This window comes from Hyperoodon ampullatus (genome assembly GCF_949752795.1).
Source record: "Hyperoodon ampullatus genome assembly, chromosome: 12".
Lineage (NCBI taxonomy): Eukaryota > Metazoa > Chordata > Mammalia > Artiodactyla > Ziphiidae > Hyperoodon > Hyperoodon ampullatus.
In genome coordinates, this window is record NC_136925.1 from 81373515 (window position 1) to 81393438 (window position 19924).

The 19924-nt window shown below is 45.9% G+C and overlaps 1 protein-coding gene across 1 annotated transcript in view; it reads left to right on the plus strand.

Moving 5' to 3' along the window:
• Positions 1-19924, plus strand: part of FNDC1 (fibronectin type III domain containing 1) — a gene marked incomplete at both ends in the record, with an annotated part of 97568 nt that overhangs the window by 68904 nt on the left and 8740 nt on the right. Inside the window, 4 exons of the mRNA XM_079716660.1 lie at positions 5663-5731; positions 7165-7308; positions 10037-10267; positions 15539-15647. Coding sequence (XP_079572786.1) covers positions 5663-5731; positions 7165-7308; positions 10037-10267; positions 15539-15647 — 553 coding nt within the window. The remainder of the gene's footprint in view (positions 1-5662; positions 5732-7164; positions 7309-10036; positions 10268-15538; positions 15648-19924) is intronic.

Here is a 19924-nt window from a genome sequence, read left to right on the forward strand (position 1 = left end):
ATATTCATAGAGTTGTGCAACAAGCACCACTCTCAAATTCCAGAACATTTTCATCACCTTCCAAAACAAACCCTATACTCATGAGTCGTCACGCCCCATTCTCTGCTCCTCCCAACTCCGGGAAACCACTCATCTACTTTCTGTCTCTATAGTTGCCTGTTCTGGACATTTCATGTAAATGGAATCATGTGAAATGTGTCCTTCTGTGTCTGGCTTCTTTCAATTAGCATACTTTGTCTTCAAGTCTCATCCACATTGTAGAAGATGTCTGTACTTCAGTCCTTTTATTGCTGGTTAATATTCCATTGTGTGGACAGACCACATTTCGTCCATTTATCAGTTGATGGACGTTTGGGTTGTTTCCACCTTTTGTCTATTGTGATTAGTGCTGCTATGAACATTCGTGTTCAGGTTTGTTCTTTTTTTTTTTTTTTTTTTTTGAATTCCTGTTTTTAATTCTCTTGTGTAGAGTTGCTGTGTCGAATGGTAACTCTCTGTTTAACTTTTTCAGGAACCACCAAACTGTTTTCCATAGCAGCTGCACCATTTTTATTCCCACCAGCAATGTATGAGGTGTCCAGTTTCTCTCCATCTTCACCAACGCCTGTTACTATCTGTCTTTTTCATTGACAGTGGGTGTGAAGTGGTATCTCATTGTGGTTTAGATTCATAGTCCCCTAATAACTAATGATGGTGACATAGCTATTTTTTATACTTTCTGTGTATAGGTTCTGAAATTGAAAGTGAGCACGATTAAGTCTTGTGTCTAGATAAACCCTGATTTAGTGAATTCATTTGATAAGTGTTTCTTTATCATTGTACAGTGATTTCATTATGAGAAATCCCGTGTGGTAATTTGAAGAGGATGGAGTAGCTCTTGTTTTTGTTGTTCTGGCTTCATTCATAATTTTGGAAAATAATGTCAGCAAATGATCATTAATCACCACATGGGTTGGGTTCTGTGGGAAACATAGAAAAGTCGGTGACATAGCCGTGCCTCTGAAACCTCACAATCTAATGCACAATCTACCTGAAATTACAGTAGAAACAGCTCCCTCTCATTAGGAAACCAAGTTGTTTATCTTTATGGCAGAGCAAGATGGGATAAAGATCCGTTTCTCCAGGCCTGAGGCTTTGGTGTCTCGTGTCTCCTTTTGTTCTCTCATCTCTGTTGTCAGGTCTCATCGGTTCCCACCGATTCTTCCTCCGTCACATTTCTTAGACTTCATACCTCCCTTGCTAGGCTGACCCTATGGGCCCAACACTCAAATTATTACTCCTTACTGGGCTTCCTTACACCAGCTTCCATGAGCCTCCTATCCAGATGTGCAGCTCGACACACATTCCTTGAATGAGACTCTGAGCCAAGCACGGCGCTTGCCTGAGAAATAGAAAGCATAGTCCCCGCTTCAGCCACCACTGGAATGCAACTGTCAGGGCTAATCCTGGAGAGGGGTAGAGGTGGAAGGGAGCATCTTAGGGGGGAATTAGCTTCTAAAGACGGCTTGTAATTAGAAAATCACAGTCAAAATTATTCACGAAAATCCTCTGCATTATCTATAAAGTACAGTAGAGTTTGCCATTTCTTAGTTGAACACGTTCCAGTGGCCTCGACCTGCAAAAACGCATCCTGTAAATGGGACAATGAGACTCAGGACAGATGCTGATGTCAGCGGAGCGACAGTCCCAACTCTCCCCCTCACACTTCACTCCCAGAACCACCTGCACCGTGTCTCCCTGCCTCTTGCTGTGCTCTCGTGTTCGTGTTTTCTCTCAAGTACTTTTTTTGTTGTATTCGGTGTACAGTGGGCCCTCCGTACCGTGGGTTTCACATCCACGGATTCAACCAAACTTGGATTCCTTGTACTACGCTATTTTATAAAAAGGACTTGAGCATCCACAGATTTTGGTATTCACAGGGGCTCCTGGACCAAGTCCCAGTGTATATCTAGGGACAACTGTAGTTCAGTTTATAATGTACACCCACAAGTGCTGGGGCTCCATGTGTATACAACCAATATTTATTTACCAAGCAAATTTTGGCCATGGCACTTTGCAACCTAGTAACCTGAAATTGCTGTTGTAGGGATGATGATTTAGAACCTGTGTTGTGACCCCTGAGAGAATACCTGCCCTTCCAAGAGTCCCCTCTTCAACCCCCATATAGCCGACCATTTGTCATCATCTTCCATTGGCACAGTCCTAACATTTTGTTTCTAGCACTCCAATTTTAAAATCATCTTTTCACATCTCTTAGTCTTGGCTCCCCTGGTTAAATCATGCCCCTCTTTCCCTTGAAAACACTGCTTTAAAATAGTGTTTTGGGAATAACCTTGTGTCATTAACTCATTCCAGTAATTTAAGCATTTGTTATAGAGGCCATATTGTTTGCATATTCCTGTAAGCATAGATGTATATATTATATGCTTGTTTCCAGCATATTGGTGCTCTTTCTCTCTCTTACACACACACACACACACACACGCACACACGCACGCACACTTTTTTGCTTGCTATGACTTCTCTATTAAATAATAAACTCCTTGCAGTAGAGGCAGCGTCCTCTGCTTCATCTCAGATTCCTTATGGTACCTAATTATGCATCTTTGGATATCTACACCATACCCCAAGCCATAGGCATTCTCTGTTTTCTACTGAGAAGTCTTTTACCAGAGATCCTTGTTTTTCAGGTTTCATTTCGACAGCAGATCTGATGGTATCGTGTGTGTCTGAAAGTGTTACGAGCCAGCTGAACGTCTTCAACAATTTGTAACATGACCTTGGGGCATGTTTTAGAAGAACATCAATCATTGTGGAAAACAGTTCCCTCCTGCCACAGCTCACTCTCAAGACAGAAAATACAAACAGAATAATTGAAAATTCACTTGAGCTGGACCAACCAAATAATTTGCAAATATCCTTGGGTTTCAAATGGCTGGAATTTACCTTCTCTCTAAACTTCTAATGAGAACCTTTTTTACAGTTTTAAAAAAATATCTCTGGAGCTAAGACCCGAACATTTTGTGCTCATTTTTTTTCATGACTGTTTGGATAAACTACTCAAGAAAATAAACTTGAGTACCACATGGTTGGTGGCTGGCAGCTACTTTTATATGAAGAGGTGGAAGCTTTTGACATTGATTCTGGTTTGGCTTATAAAACATCCAGTTTTATGTAGCTCCAAATGCTTCAAAAGCATTCAGGTGGGGCAAATTCTGAGGGTCAGCTTTTCCCCCAAAATTGTAAATCTACTTCATTACATCTGGAAGTTTCTTTTACTTGGAATCAAGATGGTGCTATTTTAGAAAAATTATGCCTGACTTTATTTGGTCTTAAAACAAAAAGAGGAGCACTAGATCACTCAGTAGGATGTTTACTTTTGCCAGAAGACTTAACTGTCACTCATCTCAAGAAGTGATCCAAGTTCGCAGGTGAAAGGCATCGTTTCTGTGGCCGGGTGCTGGACCAGAGCATTTCAGCTCCTCAAGGAATTGTATTTAGTATCAGGAATCCATGAAAGAAACCCTATACTTTGCCCTTTTCTCGTTCACTCTAGGATGCAAAAATTGTACAGTTTATTCATTCTGACCTGACCAAAAATAATAATGAAAGGAAATGAACCTGAGCTGATAATGAGGTACAACAAGACTACATTCTTGAAAGTTAAATGGACACGGGGGAAAATGGTTTCTGGGAAACAACAGCCAGATAACTCCACACGTTAGGTGGTGTCAGCCTGAGAACTGTCTAATTTAAACCAGCCCAGAAGTCATTCTTCTTGGATCCAGACATATTGACATTGGAATGACCTAAAAAAAATCGCGTCTAATCGTTTTTCTCGAAATGCCCATCCTGAAAGGCAGATCATTTACAACTTCTCTTTGTTGACTTTCGTTGGCCCTGTCAGAACATCCCCCGCATCACCACCTCCATGGTGAGGCGGGTGGGGGGCACGTCACAGGCCTCGGGTGTATGCGGGGCTCTTCGTCGCAGAGGGGCCAGACAGGCGAGGCAAGGTTGCCACTGTCCTCGGCTGCTGGAGTTTGTTTCGGCAGCATCGCATTCATGAAGTTATTCAAAGTAGGCTCAGACAAGGCTAGTAGAATGACTACATTGGTGTATTTCTCAGGAATGATCAATGATTTCCTAGCAAGAAAACAATTCAAAATTGTTGCCTGTAATATTTTGAGTGAAGGGGGTCGGTATACTTTCTCAATTCCCCTTTCATTATGCTGCAGAATGACGATTCTAATAAAATGCCTTAAGGTTTACAAGCAAAAGACTGGTTAGTCCAACTTCTGAACAGTGGCAGCAGTTTGATGAAGTATAAAGAACATAGCCTTTGGAGCCAAGGCCTTCAAGTCCAATTCTGTTTCAGCTCTTTGTCCTTTACCAGCTGTGTGTCTCCAGGCATGTTTTAAATCCTTGGTGTCCCTGGCTGAGAAGTGGGTATAATGAACCCCATTTATCTTATGTGAGGATTAACTCGAACCATATATATGTGACAGTGCCTGATGCCCAGAGGGCAAGTGATAAATCCTGGTTCCTGCTTGCTGTCCCCTCACACCCCCTCTGCCTTTTAAGTGTGCCTTGAATTGAGAGTTCTGTATAATTGCTGTGGCTTCAGGTCAAAAGGAAGAAAGGAATTCCTCTGAATTTTTAAGGTGCCTCAAAATTTTTGCCAGCTACAAAGAAACGGTCTCCTTTTTGCAGCTGCGTTTTCCTCCCACAAGTTGAGAAGTAATATATTGATCTCCTCCCACCTTCTCAAAAAAGCTTCTGCTGAAAGGACCCAGATGGTGGACGCAAAAAAAATGTGTTTTTTGCCTTCACTCACCTTTCTTAACCAAGTTGTCGTCCATGCTCGTGATGTCAGTTCAGTCATTAATAATAGTCATTTTAACAATGGTTCTTATAATTAGGGCTTTCTGGAAGACATCAAAAAAGCACATATAAAAGTGTATTAATTGCATTTAGAGGATAATTTTGCAGTCATAATAGATCTCATGGGTTTGTAAATAAAGCCCTCCCCGTTTGTAAAGAAGTTTGTCATCACTGGAATATTATTTCCAAACTTCATATGCAAGTTAAGAAGTCTAATCCGTACGGATTTATCTCCTGAGTCGGTGAGAGAGGGTGGGAGCTTAGAGGGGCAGTGAAGCCAGATTGGAAAAGAGGAGAAGCAGGAGGTCACCCTGCTTCTGGAACATGCGAGTGGCAAGATCCAGGGGGTGGAGAGAATGAGGGTGCCATGAACACAGGAGCTCCCGGAAGGAGGGTTTTTGTCCCCATCCTGGGTACCAGCTGCCGCTCTCTGCTCTCCCAGGATGCCTGTTCTCAGGCCTGCAACATCCCGGGCCAGGGGGAGCCTGAGCACCGCAGAGGTGGGAGGAAGGTCAGAAACAGCCCCTTGTGCTGGTCGGGAATGCTGGGGAGGTATCTTTGTTTTGATCCTTGAGGGCACCCCAGTGCCCTTTTCTGAGTACAAAGGAGAGAAAATCTGGGTTCCAACTCCCTTCCTTCTGAGGAAGCTGAGGAGCCCCTGGCAGGGGGCGCTTATTCCCCTGGAACCATCATGGGGCTGGATCACTGTGCCCTCGGCGTGATGCTGAGAAGAAACCCGGGGGCATTTGCTGACCCTTCCCCCCTCCTCCTTCACTAGATGAGTTCTCAGGATTGGAGACCGACACGGCAGTGCCCACGGAAGAGGCGTACGTGATCTATGATGAAGGTACTAATGTTTTTGGACACATAATTTGGATAGTTTTCTGATGGGAGGATCTTATTTTAATGACTAAGTGGATGACTTCAATTTCCGTTTCCTTCAGAACTCAGGGGTGGGTGGCAATGCTTAGGGAAGGGTGGTTATACCGTCCCCCTCCAAGTTACCCCCCACTACAGGTTAACCTAAAGGAGAACAGTGTGCTTGATACACAGATGCAGCTTCCAGACAAGTTCCCTGCGCCCCGCTTTCCCTCCCTCTCAACCCCTCCTTCCTCTAGAAATTCTGGAGCTGCTTCCTTCTGAGCCTCCTGTCCCCCATCCACACTGTTAGTAAAGTGACTTGGTTTAACCAGGTCTCAGCCTCCAGCCTTGACCCTTCCCATTCTCATTCTTTCCTTTCTCTCCTTTTCTAATTACATAAAACAATGCAGTGCTCTAGATGCGCTGATATTCTTTTTTTTTTTTTTATCATAGCATGTTTTCAAGTCAAGGTAAGTTTCTAAGATAAAGAATACACATGCCTTGCATGACATCTGGAGCAGTCACTCCGTCAATGGCAACTAATCCTGTCATTGTACTTAAGACCCTGCAGTTGTTCTGTGTGTTTTGTAAGTTGCCTCCAAAATTGAAGGAATTCACGTGGAAATCTTGTCCCCCCCGCCACAGTGCTGGCCTTTGACACTCGGGATATCTGTCCCCACTTTTGTGCTCTGCCTGCGTGCTGCTGTCTGTAGTTCCAAGGCTCTTAAATCACGAATGTGGGAATAATGTCACCTTGGATGCAATCACGATTGTTCCATGTAGTGGTTTAATCCCCCAATTTTCAAAAAAAAAAAAAATGAACTTAAAAACAGCAGATGTGAGAAAGCAAAGGAAGCTTTCTTAGCATCTTTGAAAATAGCACCTTTCTTGTGGTTTGGAGCTGTTGACAGGAAGCAGAGTTTTCTTTTTTGTTAACGGATTAGTTCTCTGAACAGGATTAATCCTACACCCCTCCCCAGAGAAAAGCCCATACACAGAAGAGAAATTTTTAAAAAAATCAAGTTTCTTTTCTCATGTGGATTTTTTATGGCTTTAGAAGGGAAAATTATTTAGGCAGAGAATGGTCTCGGACCAGTAACAGGAGCCTGCAAAACTGGGTGAATTCTAGGGTTCTGTCCAGCTTTGATGCTAAAAATCTCATTTTTCTGGTCATTGTGTTTCTTTTTTTCCTTCCTTTCTTTTACCAGGAGCTGCTTTTCCGAGAAGACTGAAATGGGAGGAAATACTGTTTTGTTAGCAACAAATTCTGTTCAGGCATAGCATTTATCCTACGGAGTGGTGGGGTGCGCGCGCGTACATGCTTTCGTGTAGAGATCAATCTTAAGAAGGTATCTTTTGATGGCACACAGTGCCCCTTTTCTGGAAGTGCCCAATTACAAAACCGTCACATCGTTTCAGATTATGAAGTTGAGACCTCAAGGCTGCCGGCCACCACCCAGCCCTCCACCCCTGCTGCCACTCCTGCTGTCATCCCCCCAGAAGGCTCCATCACTTCCTACCCTGAAGAAGAGTTCGATCTGGCTGGAAAGAAACGCTTTGTTGGTAAATAGAGCTTCCTGAATCAGAGAGCCATGGGTTTCAACTTTTGTTCTTTGAAGAAGAGCACAACTAATCCCTTGGATTGGCCAAGGCAGCTCATTTGCAGCGGTAGCTTATGTTCCCAGATGAGTTTTCCATTTGGGCTGATTCAGCGAGTCATTCCTGTTTAGGTGCACATGAACTTGCTTTCTGCAGAAGTCAGGAGCGGGGATGAATGCAGGAGAACGTTTGGTATCCGACAGAATAGAGTTTAGAGAGGCCGCCTTGTGTGGACAAAGAGGAAGGAACACTTTCGATAATCACCAGTCCAGGGAATATGAGTATTTTTATTGTAGCCAACTTTTCTGAGATGAGACTTCCACTAGGCCTTGCCTGCACTTCATTAACTTCTTCCTAAAAGATGAGCAGTTTACTGAATTGAGCTACTTAGAGTTTCAAAGAGCTGAAGCTGTTTTCCTTCAGTTTTTTTTTAAATTAATTAATTTATTGTTGGCTGCGTTGGGTCTTTGTGGCAGCGCGCGGGCTTTCTCTAGTTGTGGTGCGCGGGCTTCTCATTGTGGTGGCTTCTCTTGTTGCAGAGCATGGGCTGTAGGCGCGGGCTTCAGTAGTTGTGGCTCACAGGCTCAGTAGTTGTGGCTCACGGGCTGTAGAGTGCAGGCTCAGTAGTTGTGGTGCACGGGCTTAGTTGCTCCACGGCATGTGGGATCTTCCCGCACCGGGGCACGAACCCGTGTCCCCTGCATCGGCAGGTGGACTCTCAACCACTGTGCCACCAGGGAAGCCCTGCCAGCAGATTCTTAACCAGTGGCCACCAGGGAAGCCCATTCCTTCAGTTTTTTCTTCCACTCTTTTTTACATTCTTTTCCCATACAGGTCATTACAGAGTATTGAATAGAGCTCCCTGTGCTATTCAGCAGGTTCTTATTCTCTTTTCTATATATAGTACTGTGTATGTCAATCCCAATCTTCCAATTTATCCCTCCCTCTTCTTTCCCCCCAGTAACCACAATTTTGTTTTCTACATCTGAGACTCAACTTCTGTTTTGTAAATAGGTTCGTTTGCCCTTCAGTTTATTTCCTATAGTTTTTGTTAGCCTCAAGGACTTGTGATCTAGAAATTGATTTTATTCTTCTTTCTCAACTATTAAAACAATTTCAGGAGGATATTCTGTTTCACTAAACTGTGTTTCATTCCCTTTGGGAGTCCTCTCTTCACATGCCCTTAATGAACTTCGCTAACAAGACAGATTAACATATTACTAAGTGAAAAAAAAATAAGTTATTACTGAGTGGAGACAAGCAACAGCTTAAACTAATATCACACTTTTCTGTTTCCAAAACATATGTTCTGCCATCAGCAGAGAACAACTCTTGCCAGCCAAGATGTAGTACTGAGTGTCTGAACCACACGTACTTGAAGAACAAGAACCTTTGTGTGTGTGTGTGTGTGTGTGTGTGTGTGTTATCTGTTTGAAGTACTTTTTAAATTTTTTTGAATTTTAAGAATCTTAATTAGATGGAGGAGTCCTGAGGCAAATGGTAATGCTGGCCCATGACACGCAGCAGCCTGGCTGAGTCTGCCGAATGTGCTGACTTTTCTCTCTATAGCTCCGTGACAGAAATAGAAATGCTTTCAGTGCTATTATTAACTGCTCCAAAGAACTCTTCAAAGACTGAAAGGCTTACTATTGTCTGGCTATTTTCATATGCCTATAACTCTATAAAGCATAGTAGATGACTCCCCCAAACTTCCTGATGAGATCATGAACAAGCTCCAAAGGCCTAATTTTATACAGAGTATTGGAATATACAGGATCTAAAAATTGCTTTCAGTCCTCACAGCCACTGAGAATGAGAACCTGTATGAAAAGATGCAATGGAACGTTTAGAAAGTTCTAGAAATTGTTACTTGGGAGCACTTGGGGGTCTTGAATGTATAAAGCTCAAATCCAATTCCTTGGATTTTCTAACTTCTAGAGCATATGTAATAAGAAGAGCTGTGGACTAGAGGGAAAAGCTTCTGTTTGCCCCCTGCTTTGGGGGGCCTCTGTCAGCATCCGTAGGCTCAGCTGGAGTGTGGGTTATCAGTTCTTGTCCTGCCTTAATTCTGGGGCCCGTGTATCTACTGAGATCACGTGTATAGAGAAAGCTTGAGCCTATCCATAAATGTGAGGTAGCTGTTATTGTCCTGAGCGGTAATGTTGTAGAAGGGTATTCAGGCCTGGCCTGTGCAGACATTGCAGGTAGTTATGTGAGTCCCTGAAGTCCCAGGGAAGGCCACCCAGAACTGAGGCTAAGGCTGTGTATCTTGATCAGTGTATGGTTTTTTCTGGTCCCAAGACAGCCTAGGGCATGAACTGAGTTGAGAGAACTCTTAAGTCGGGCTGATTCACACCCTTCTAAGTTTTGGGGCATAGGAATGGCAGAATGCTGCAGGCTTATGTTACATTACATTGTAGCTCAGAGATGTTTCAAAACCACCGAGGTCATAATCATTGATGTTGATGGGGCAATAAGCTGTTTTGACACCATGATGTTAAAAGATATAAATATATAGATCCATACAAGAGAGCTAGGGATGTGCGTCTGAGTTTGGCATCAGGGCTGATGACCCTGGATGCTTAGCAGGAAGAGACTGAATCGGGGGGTCTACTCCGTGGAGCAGACATCATGTTTCTGCCTCCAGAGAAAGCCCTCAGCAATCTGACTGGGTATCTTTGTTCTTTTCCAGCTCCTTATGTGACATACCTAAATAAAGACCCGTCTGTCCCATGCTCTCTGACTGATGCTCTGGATCACTTCCAAGTGGACAGCCTGGATGAAATCATTCCAAACGACCTGAAGAAGAGTGACCTGCCTCCTCAGCATGCCCCCCGCAACATCACTGTGGTCGCCGTGGAAGGCTGCCACTCATTTGTCATTGTAGACTGGGACAAATCCGCCCCGGGAGATATGATAACAGGTGTGTCCAAGGCAGATGCTCCGAGTTCCTGTCAACCAGTAGGTGGGAAATACAGACAATAAGGGATGGATGGATGATGGATGAGTGGATGGATGGGAAATAGATGGATGGAGGGATGGATGGATGGATCGATACATGAATGGATGGATTGGATAAATGAATGATGGATGGATGCAAGGATGGATGGATAGGTTAAATGGATGGACAGATGCATGACCTGGATGATGAATTGGATGGATGAACGCAGATGTCTTCTTTTAAAAGGATGAAATAGAGGCAGTACGGGAAGCCTTTGTGGGGTAGTATGAAGAGTACTAGATGGAAGTCAGAAGTCCTGAATCCGAGTCCCAAATTGGTTTTTATGACTTTGAGCTACCTACTTCATCTCTCTGGACCTTGCTTTCCTCCTATGCAAAATGTCGTCACATCTCTTATACTCTGTAATCCTGCAAACAGCCAGGGAGTCCACAGAGCCACATGGAAGATGAGATCCCACAGCACGGGTGATGAAAGAGCTCCTATTGTGCGCTACCCGGAGTCACAGTCAACCCTGGGGTCGTGACTCAGCCTCTTCCCTCCTTCCCCTGTCTGCTGGGTGCTTCCAGACCAGTCTCCGTGTCCCTGAATTCCTTAGACGGGCCCCAGTTGTGATGGAAAAGTGCCCAGGGATCTTGAGCCTCCTAGGTCTTGGCCTGTGAGATGTTCATGAGTTCATTTGATTCTGCCAAGGATATATTTGAGGATAAATTTTTGAGCTAAGTTCTTACAGTAAAGAATTAATGTTTTTTTGAATAGACCCTTCTTTTGCAAAGGATTCTTTTTGGGTCAGTTAGTTATATAAGAGGAAGGAACATATGTGTGTGTGTGTGACTCGGGACTGGGGATGGTGCTGTAAGTCAGAGTTTGACATATTATCTGTCACTATTATGCTAGTGTGGTTCATCAAATTCAAAATTTTTAGTGCTTTTGCGTTATGTCCCCAATATTATCTCTTGAAATGATAAGAAAGGGCTTCCCTGGTGGCGCAGTGGTTGAGAGTCCACCTGCCGATGCAGGGGACACGGCTTCGTGCTCCGGTCTGGGAAGATCCCACATGCCATGGAGCAGTTGGGCCCGTGAGCCATGGCCACTGAGCCTGCGCGTCCGGAGCCTGTGCTTCACAACGGGAGAGGCCACAACAGTGAGAGGCCGCGTACCGCAAAAAAAAAAAAAAAAAAAAGATAAGAAAATATCCAAGCACATCCAAGAACAACTTTTCTAATGGAGTTTGCACAGCAGCCCAAAAACCAGGATAAGGAACACAGGAAAGAGTGCCTGGGTATTGTGCCAGGTAAGGTGTAAGGGCCAGGTCAGAGCGAGGGCACAGGTCAAGGGGGCGGAGTTTTGGTGTAACTGTAAGTGATGGTCTCCCCCCCACAACCTGTGAGCTGCAGAGGCTGCAGAGGCCAGCTTCTGTGAAGTCCAGCATGTTCCTAATAGAAAACGAATAAATCAATGGAAGGAGGAAAGCTTGTAGTCAAAACAGCCAGAAAATCCTTTTATTAACTGAATATGATTTTATGAATGGCAATTTTGAAAAGCAAGCAAGTAAGCATACAGAAAAAAAAATAATGGAAAATCTTATCTTAAGCTATTTAGCTTTTGATCTCTTGCATAACAGATGTTACTTAGAATAAATATACCACTATGCCCTGAGCCACGGGGCTTCTGAAAAACAGAAGGATGGATACAGGATGAGAGCGCCAGCCACCTTAGACATGCCTCAAGGGCTGCAGCGTGAGGAGCCTTCCGAGAACTCCCGGTAAATGTCACTGGACTTAACTCCGGAGCAGTTCCTGTATCATCCCATAGAGGTCGTGCTTCTGAAACACATGCTCTTGTTAACTTCACATCCCAAGCCTTCCAAAGCTGCCTGGAGACTTTGAGGTCATGTCACCAACACATACCCTACACCTAACCCTAAACCAAACCTCAGTGCCCTAATCACGAGTACTCATGCCACGAGCATAGATAATATGGCTGAAGTATTTATAAGGATTCGGGCACTCCCAATAGAAGGTTGTGCTGATTCTGCAAAGCTGTTTACTGTGGAATAGTTCAGCGCACGACAGCCCTAAACAGCAGGGCTGTTTAGACTCCAGAGGCTAAAAGAGAATATTGTGGGAGCTCTTCATCAGCAAATGAATCAAGCACCAGCTCTTTTAGCTGTAGAGCAGCGAGGCAAAGTGGATACACAGATACTTCCTAGACCCAAACAGAACATCACACTTCTGGGCCCACTGCAGGGCACCTGGGTCCTAGTAGCTCCATGAGATACTGAGCACTCTGCTGGTTTCCACCAGCTGTACTTTCTTGCACAAGCGGTTGAGTCAACATGTAACCGGGTGGTATCCAAACAATACAAAACTCCTGCAGAGTGAGAAGGCCTGCGACCCGTTGCTTTCCCTGATCAGTCGCAATGAATGAGGCAGTTACTCCATCAGGAGTGACTCCATAGTGAAATCACCCACATGATGGCCTCTGAGTTTTTCAGGACAGGTTTTTATTTTTTATTTTTTTTCCGTATGTGGGCCTCTCACTGTTGTGGCCTCTCCCGCTGTGGAGCACAGACTCCGGACGCGCAGGCTCAGCGGCCATGGCTCACGGGCCCAGCCACTCCGCAGCATGTGGGATCTTCCCGGACCGGGGCCCGAACCCGTGTCCCCTGCATCGGCAGGCGGACTCTCAACCACTGCGCCACCAGGGAAGCCCTCAGGACAGGTTTTGATAAGAACAGGGAAAGCAGGAGTTACACGTGCTCAGAAAGCACATTAGAAAAATTCAGACCCAAGGATAAGCAGAGAAACCTGCGTAGCATGTGCGATGAAGCACAGGATTCTGATGGAGTTGATTTCAAGGTGGATGAGCCGGGCAGACCCGTCAAAGCAGGGCTCCTCTGGCACATGTGTGAGGCTGTGCCTTTGTTATATGCAGCATGTGTGGCTTGATGTGGCCGTCCTCAGAGGAGGAGGGAGCCCTGTGGAGAGAGCAGCAGCCCTTCCAGGTCCCCAAGAAATATTTGTTGACAAAAGAGAAGAACGAATTCCTCCGGAAAGCAGCGTGGAAAGGCTTCGGAGCCCAGTGCCTCTGCTTCTGCCCCCTGTGCGCTCGGTAATTTGCTGTGTGACTCTAATCCACTATTCCCATCAGCAGAATAGGTCTTAATGGAGGCGATCAGAGAGAACAGGTTGCTGAATAAAGTTGTTTGCCTCTTAGATGCGTTTGATGCTATTAATCTTTTCCTCCTTGACCTGCGATCCAGTTCTCTCAACCCAAGTCTCCCTCACAGGCTCACCCTCTTTGAGCAAACATTAGAGATCGGACTTGCCGAAGGCTTGGTCCTAAGTTCTCTTTTCCTCTTACTCTGTGTTCTCTCGCTCCAGGATTTTACCCACGCACACGGTTTTAATTCATCTGGGAGAGGAGTCATTGGTTTATAGCTCAAGGCCCAGCCTGCCTCTCCTCTGAGCCTCAAACAGTCAAATCATGTCTAGTTGACATCGTCACCGGGATGTCTCCAAAGCATCGCACACTCAGCGTATCCAGAATCAAACTCATGATCCTTCAGAGCCCCAAACCTGCTCATCTGGGCTTTCTATCTCAGAGAAGCCCTCACTTTTCCATCCATTTTTGCAAGCTGGAAGCTTTGGAGTCATCTTAAAATCTCCTTTCAGTTCCCCTCTATATTCAGTTCATCACTAAGTCCTGTCAGCTTCACCTTTCAGATTTCTCTTGCATGCATCCATTTCCTTCCATTAACACCACGGGACCTGAGTTGTCACCGCCTCTCACCTGGATATTGTGACAGCTGTCTAGCTAGACCGTCCCATCCATGCCCCACACCCTGTCGGTTCTCCGTTTTGCACCAGAGAGATGAAGACAGTCTTGTTGTGTCACCCCTTCGACGTGTTCCCTTTCTTCTAGAATGAAAAGCAGAAGCCTTTGTGACCAAAGGGCCCTGCATATGTTTTCCATTTTGTGCTTCCTCAGCTTCATTTCTTGTCGCCCTCTCCTCCCACCCTGCCACTCGGAGGCTCCGCCTTCTCCTGGTTCCTCCCTCTTCAGCATCTTTGCCCAGGACTTCCCTCTACCTGGAACCCACCCCACCTCCCACCATGCATCTTAGCTACTTCCCATCCTTCAGTCATCAGCCCCATTTCGGGGCCCTGGGGAAGCTCTGCCCACCCCGTATCCCCCGGCGCGTGGGCCGCTCCTTCTTAGTTCTCATCACGGCTGTATCATCCTGTTTGCCTGCCTGCCTACTGCTCCTGGAGTTTTAGATAAAACGAGTCGCCATTTGACCTCCAGCACTTAGTGCAGTGTCTGACACATAGAAGGCACACAGTAAATATTTGTTGAATGAATTAACGAATGTGAACTTGGACCAGATTTTTACCCCCTCTCTAAGACTCAGTCTCCTCATGTGTCAGAATGAGGGCAGGGAAACCTATGTCCAGGAGAATTCATCAAAGTAAAACTTAATCCAAAGGATTCGGCATGATGTCTGGCATGTAGAAAGTACTTGACAACGATTTCCTTCCAACGTAAGTAAAGAATGTGTGAAGCTGTGACTGAGCTTCGCTTGGCCTGATGAGGCAGCCTTGGAGGCTGGGCAGGTGTCAGGGCTGAGGGCCCACCCGCTGAGGCCCATTAACAGCAGATAAGGCAGAGAAAAGAGCTGCCTGACTGTTGTCACTAGACATCGAGGTCAAGGGCGGGCAGAGATATTCAATGACTGGAAACTGAAGAAGAGCCGATAGCAGTAGGTGAGGAGATCACCCGCCGTGAGTCTGGGGTCTTTCAGCCACACACACGGCATTCACCACCACGGTTTCTTCGTTTCACGTGAAGGACAATTGTATGTATCTCTACCGGGAACTTCTTAAAAACTTGTGTGGAGGTCACTGTTCTTTTCTTCTGCTGCGCGTTCACAGACGTGATCAGTTCTAAGGAGATGAGGAAGGCCAGGGAACGTGGGAGATGAGGACGCGGAAGAGAAGTAGGGAACCAGCTAGTCATCAGGAAGAGTCTTTAATTTCGTCATCTGCATCTGGTTTCACCAGCGGGTACCAGCGTTCTATCCCGTCTGACCCAACACACTCCCGTCTTGACTTCTCGCACAGAGCTGCCTCCACGCCACTGTTTCCTCCCCATCGTCCTCCCCTGGGTTATGCCTCTGGTGTGATGTGGTTCCTTGTTGCTCATTGGGTCCTGCCTCCTTTCCACTTGTAGGTTACTTGGTTTACAGTGCATCCTATGAAGACTTCATCAGGAACAAGTGGTCCACCCAAGCTTCATCAGTAACTCACCTGCCCATTGAGAACCTGAAGCCAAACACGAGGTATGATGTGTCAGTCATTTACAAACAGAAAATGAGACCTATGTGCCTGGTCATGGATATATCCTTAGGTTGAAAAGGAAAGGATTAATCAAAAATGTTTTTATGGTTTCTTTTGAATTCTCTAGTTAGTTCTCATAGACTATCAATGAATGCTCACCATATGTCATGTATTTTTCTTAGGAGAAAGCACTGTGGGCACCGTAATTGTTAGATTATTGTATTTCTATTTTGTTCCCTATTTTCCGGAGACTAAAACTACCCACCATTGGGGAGGGAAAGCCTGCTCTGTGTGTTGAAAGGGGATCGATCTGTTTGCACTCAAACCATGGTGGCTTAGGCAGCACAAGCTTTGTACGTGACATTGATGGAGCAGCAATTACTCAGACTCTATACTGTACAAGTTCAGATCATTCAAGAAAGATGTATTCTACCCATTAATAATGGTTACAAGAAGCGTGTAACCTAGTCGGGGCAGTGGCTCGCTAGCCAGAGGGCCATCTGAGAGGGAGGCCCCAGTGTGAAATATGCAGAACTTGTTTCGAGGGTACAAACAGCATGAGTGTGCATTTCCTCTTTTATACTATGTGGTTTTGCTGGTAACAGCCATCAGGAAAGAACACAATGGTCGAGCTGTGGTATGCTTGTAAACTGGCTCTCTGGGAAGAAAAACCCAAAACAATAACAACTGGTTTATGGTATTTGCCAATTTCTCCCACCGTGGCCAATTTTGAGCAACTCTGGCTCTGCGGAATTCCTGATATTTAACGATTGGCTCTCTGAAGCCTGTAGAATGGCTCTAGCACACCGTGTCACGTCAAGCCACTGTATTTCCATAGCAAAGTGTTTTACATGAAGTGACTTGGACCCAGGGTCTCCCATTTTTTATAGAGTCAGAGGAACACAGAGGAGATTGGAACAAAATACTCTCCTTAAACAGAAATGTGTTGAAAGGGATAGAAACTGGACAATGTCCTTGGGCACTGAGAGACTTCTGCACTAGCGGAGAACTTTCCTCAGGGCCTGCTAATGTCCTGGGCTCCCTTGCACTGCGCTTTCACAAACTGTTATAAATTTTGAGAGCCAGCAAATAAAACACAGGAAACTGAGGGAGCACTTGTCTTAGCTCTTCTTCTCTGATAGTAACGAAAAGTTGATTCATTACGAAAAGAATAAAACTAAAGAAAACGAAGTCAACATCCCATTTTTTTTATTGTGGGCAGAGTGAATGTTTTTACAGCACAGCCTCAGTATCAGCTGAAAGAGGCCTTAGGGATGTTTGGCCTCATGGCTCCTTGCAAATCCCGGTCTCCTGCACCCTCCACAGTCCAGCGTTCCTGTGGCAACTTTTGGTACCAAACTGATGCTGAGTTGTGAATAATAACAGGGCATGGTTATGTAGGATGGTTTATTCATTCTTTCAGTAGGTATGACTGTGTGTCCACGATCCACCGGTAGGTGCTTAACTGAGTGTCTGCTCAGGCCAGGCACCGGGCTGCACACAGGAGAGAGCAGTGGGCATGGGGAGCGCGTGGGGCAGGGGCACACAGTACACCGTGGCCCCTCATGGCTCGCACAGCCTGGTGGAGGCAGATGGTTTATAGACGCGTAAGTATGAACTTTCCCCGGCCAGTGTTGTGAGCGAGAAGTACACTGGGCTCTGAGGGTATGATAGGGGGCTTTCTGCCTGAGCTTGGGGGTTAGCATGCAGCCAGATGAGCTTCCGTGGGGAGTAAGATAAACAGCACTTCACCTGGAGAAGGTGGATGAGCAGCTCAAGTTGCTCCAGGCAGGAAGGGTGTTGGGAAGCCGGTGGGTTTAAGGAAGAGAGGGAGGCTGATGTGGGGGAGGGGGGGACAGGGAAGTGGGGAGGAGAGGAGGCTGGAGGCTGGACCAGCTGGTCCCAGAGGGCCCTAGTGTCCCCTGAGGCTCGAGTCCTGCGTCCACCCACACTGGGCGTCCTGATAGACAGGCTGGGAGCAGCAGCCGCCCCTGCCCCGTGGTTCCTGCGTCCTGCAGAGGGAGTGGGCTGGCTGGAAAGCGGGGCGTGTGCTTCCTCCTACAGAGGCTTCCTCCGCACCCCCCACAACAGCTGCTGAGCTTTTACAGCCCGGGAAGCGTGGCACGATGTAAGGACGCTCATTTTTCCCCGCGTTTCCCCTAACGCAGGGCATCTCCGATGGGCTCACTGGAGCGTCCATGTGCTTATCCCACGGAGGCTGCATCTCCCCACCCTCTGCACAGTCCTCAGGGCTTCTCAGGTCCCCCTTCAGAGTCCTCGTAAGAGACGCAGAAGTCAGTCCAGCCCAAGAGGAGACAGGATGTAAAAACTGGCTTTGGTTCTTTATAACTGAATCTTCTTTTTTGACAAGATTAAGTGGGCATTGTCCACCTTATTCACCCAACTCAGCCCTGAATCACTTTCTGGAATCTTCATATTTTAAGTCCATACCTAAAGTACAAAGATTTGTCACCATGGAGGCTATTCAAAAGAAGGTGCCAGAAGCTTATATAAGAAGGCAAGGCATGGATTGCTTTTGTTACTTGGGTGAGACAGAGACTCTTCAGGGTATGAAATATACATTTTAGTCCGTAGAAAAAGTTTAATGTGGTTTTCGAAAATAGGAATTTTACTTCCTTCATAATCCCATGTTGTTTTTCAGCTCAGCATATTTAAACTTACTTTGACATATTAGGCGAGTTCAAGTGGAAATACATCTTTAGAACTGCGCCCTGTGGGCTTTGTGGAGGACTGGAATTCTTGTGTGGACAGGAGGGTAGATTTGGAGAAGACGTAGGTTTCAGTGGTAAAACCAAATGGATACAACCAAGAAATCGGAATAGTCTCTGGAGCTGGGGAAGAGGTAGCAGCTTGGCTCCAGGGACGGCTTGAGAAATATTCAACAGAAAGGTCCCCGGTAGCCTCTGAATATCAGTGTCACGCTCTAGGTTTTGATTTCCTTTTTTTTTGCGGTACACGGGCCTCTCAGTGTTGTGGTCTCTCCCGTTGCGGAGCACAGGCTCCGACGCGCAGGCCCAGTGGCCATGGCTCACAGGCCCAGCCACTCCGCGGCATGTGGGATCTTCCCAGACCGGCACGAACCCGTGTCCCCTGCATCGGCAGGCGGACTCTCAACCACTGAGCCACCAGGGAAGCCCTCCTATTTTTTTAAGGAAAAAAAAGTATCCGTAAAGTTGGACTGTTATCATTGATGTATGCCCAACCCACTGTTTGAACTGCCAGCAGAGTCTGCCTTAAATAACTCCACGACCGCTGAGTTAAAAGTACGCACAACTGAGAAAACACGAAATGCTGAGTGAATTGAGATTTGGGAATTCCTATGTTCTTAATTGTGCATATCTTTTGTATAAAAAAATGAAATTTAAAAAAGGATTCTGTCCTAAATGAGACGTGAATATACTTTGTTGGAAAGCTTAAAAGGAGGCTTGATTTTACTGAATGGGCTTTTCTTTGCTTTCTGTTTAAGCAAACCCCAAGTCAAATATTTCTGTGTATCTGTGAGACCAGAGGCTCCCTTGGGGTTCTCAGAAGCTCAGAAACTCAGGAGGCTTGGTGCCAGGGCAGAGGTGCCGTGGACACATGCCTTTGCTCTCTAAATGTAAATAATTCTCCTTTTAAAAATTTAGGGTATCTTAATTAGTGCATGTGATCTGTGTGTCTGACAATCAAATACAGGATTTTGTAGCATTAAAGTGTCGCTTCTGCTGGCTGGAAACCAAGACTCCTTCTGAACTCTCTGAAGTGGTGGAGAGCTTCCCCTCACAGGGATTTTTTTTACCCGCCTTCTTTACCTGGAAGTATTGATACTTAGGGGCTAAGAGAGCACAGATGACACCTGGAATCCCAGAGGGGAGGACAGCACAGAGATGAGCAGTAGGTAGAGTGGGTCTTAACTGTGTTGGTCTCCAGTATTTTCTCATCACCACTTTTGGTCCTGTAGCTCATCAGAGTCCAAAGTAAGATGCCCTGGGACTCCCAATCTACCTGGCTTGTCATTCTCCCTCTAGATGAACAGGCTGATTCAGACAATGTGCTTTCTAGCACATTCTCTGTTCCAAGAAAAAGATTAATCCACAGCAAAGCCTCTCCAGGCCTTTTCCACTTCCCCTTCCCGGACTTGCTTCTCTTTCCTCGAGGCACAGAAGCTGGAAACTCAGTGACTTTAAGGCTCCCGAGCCAAGCATAGCGCTTGTCCTGCACCCAGAACATTGCTGTCATGTTAGTTCCCCCGAGGAGACCAGCCTCAGGACTGCTTAGC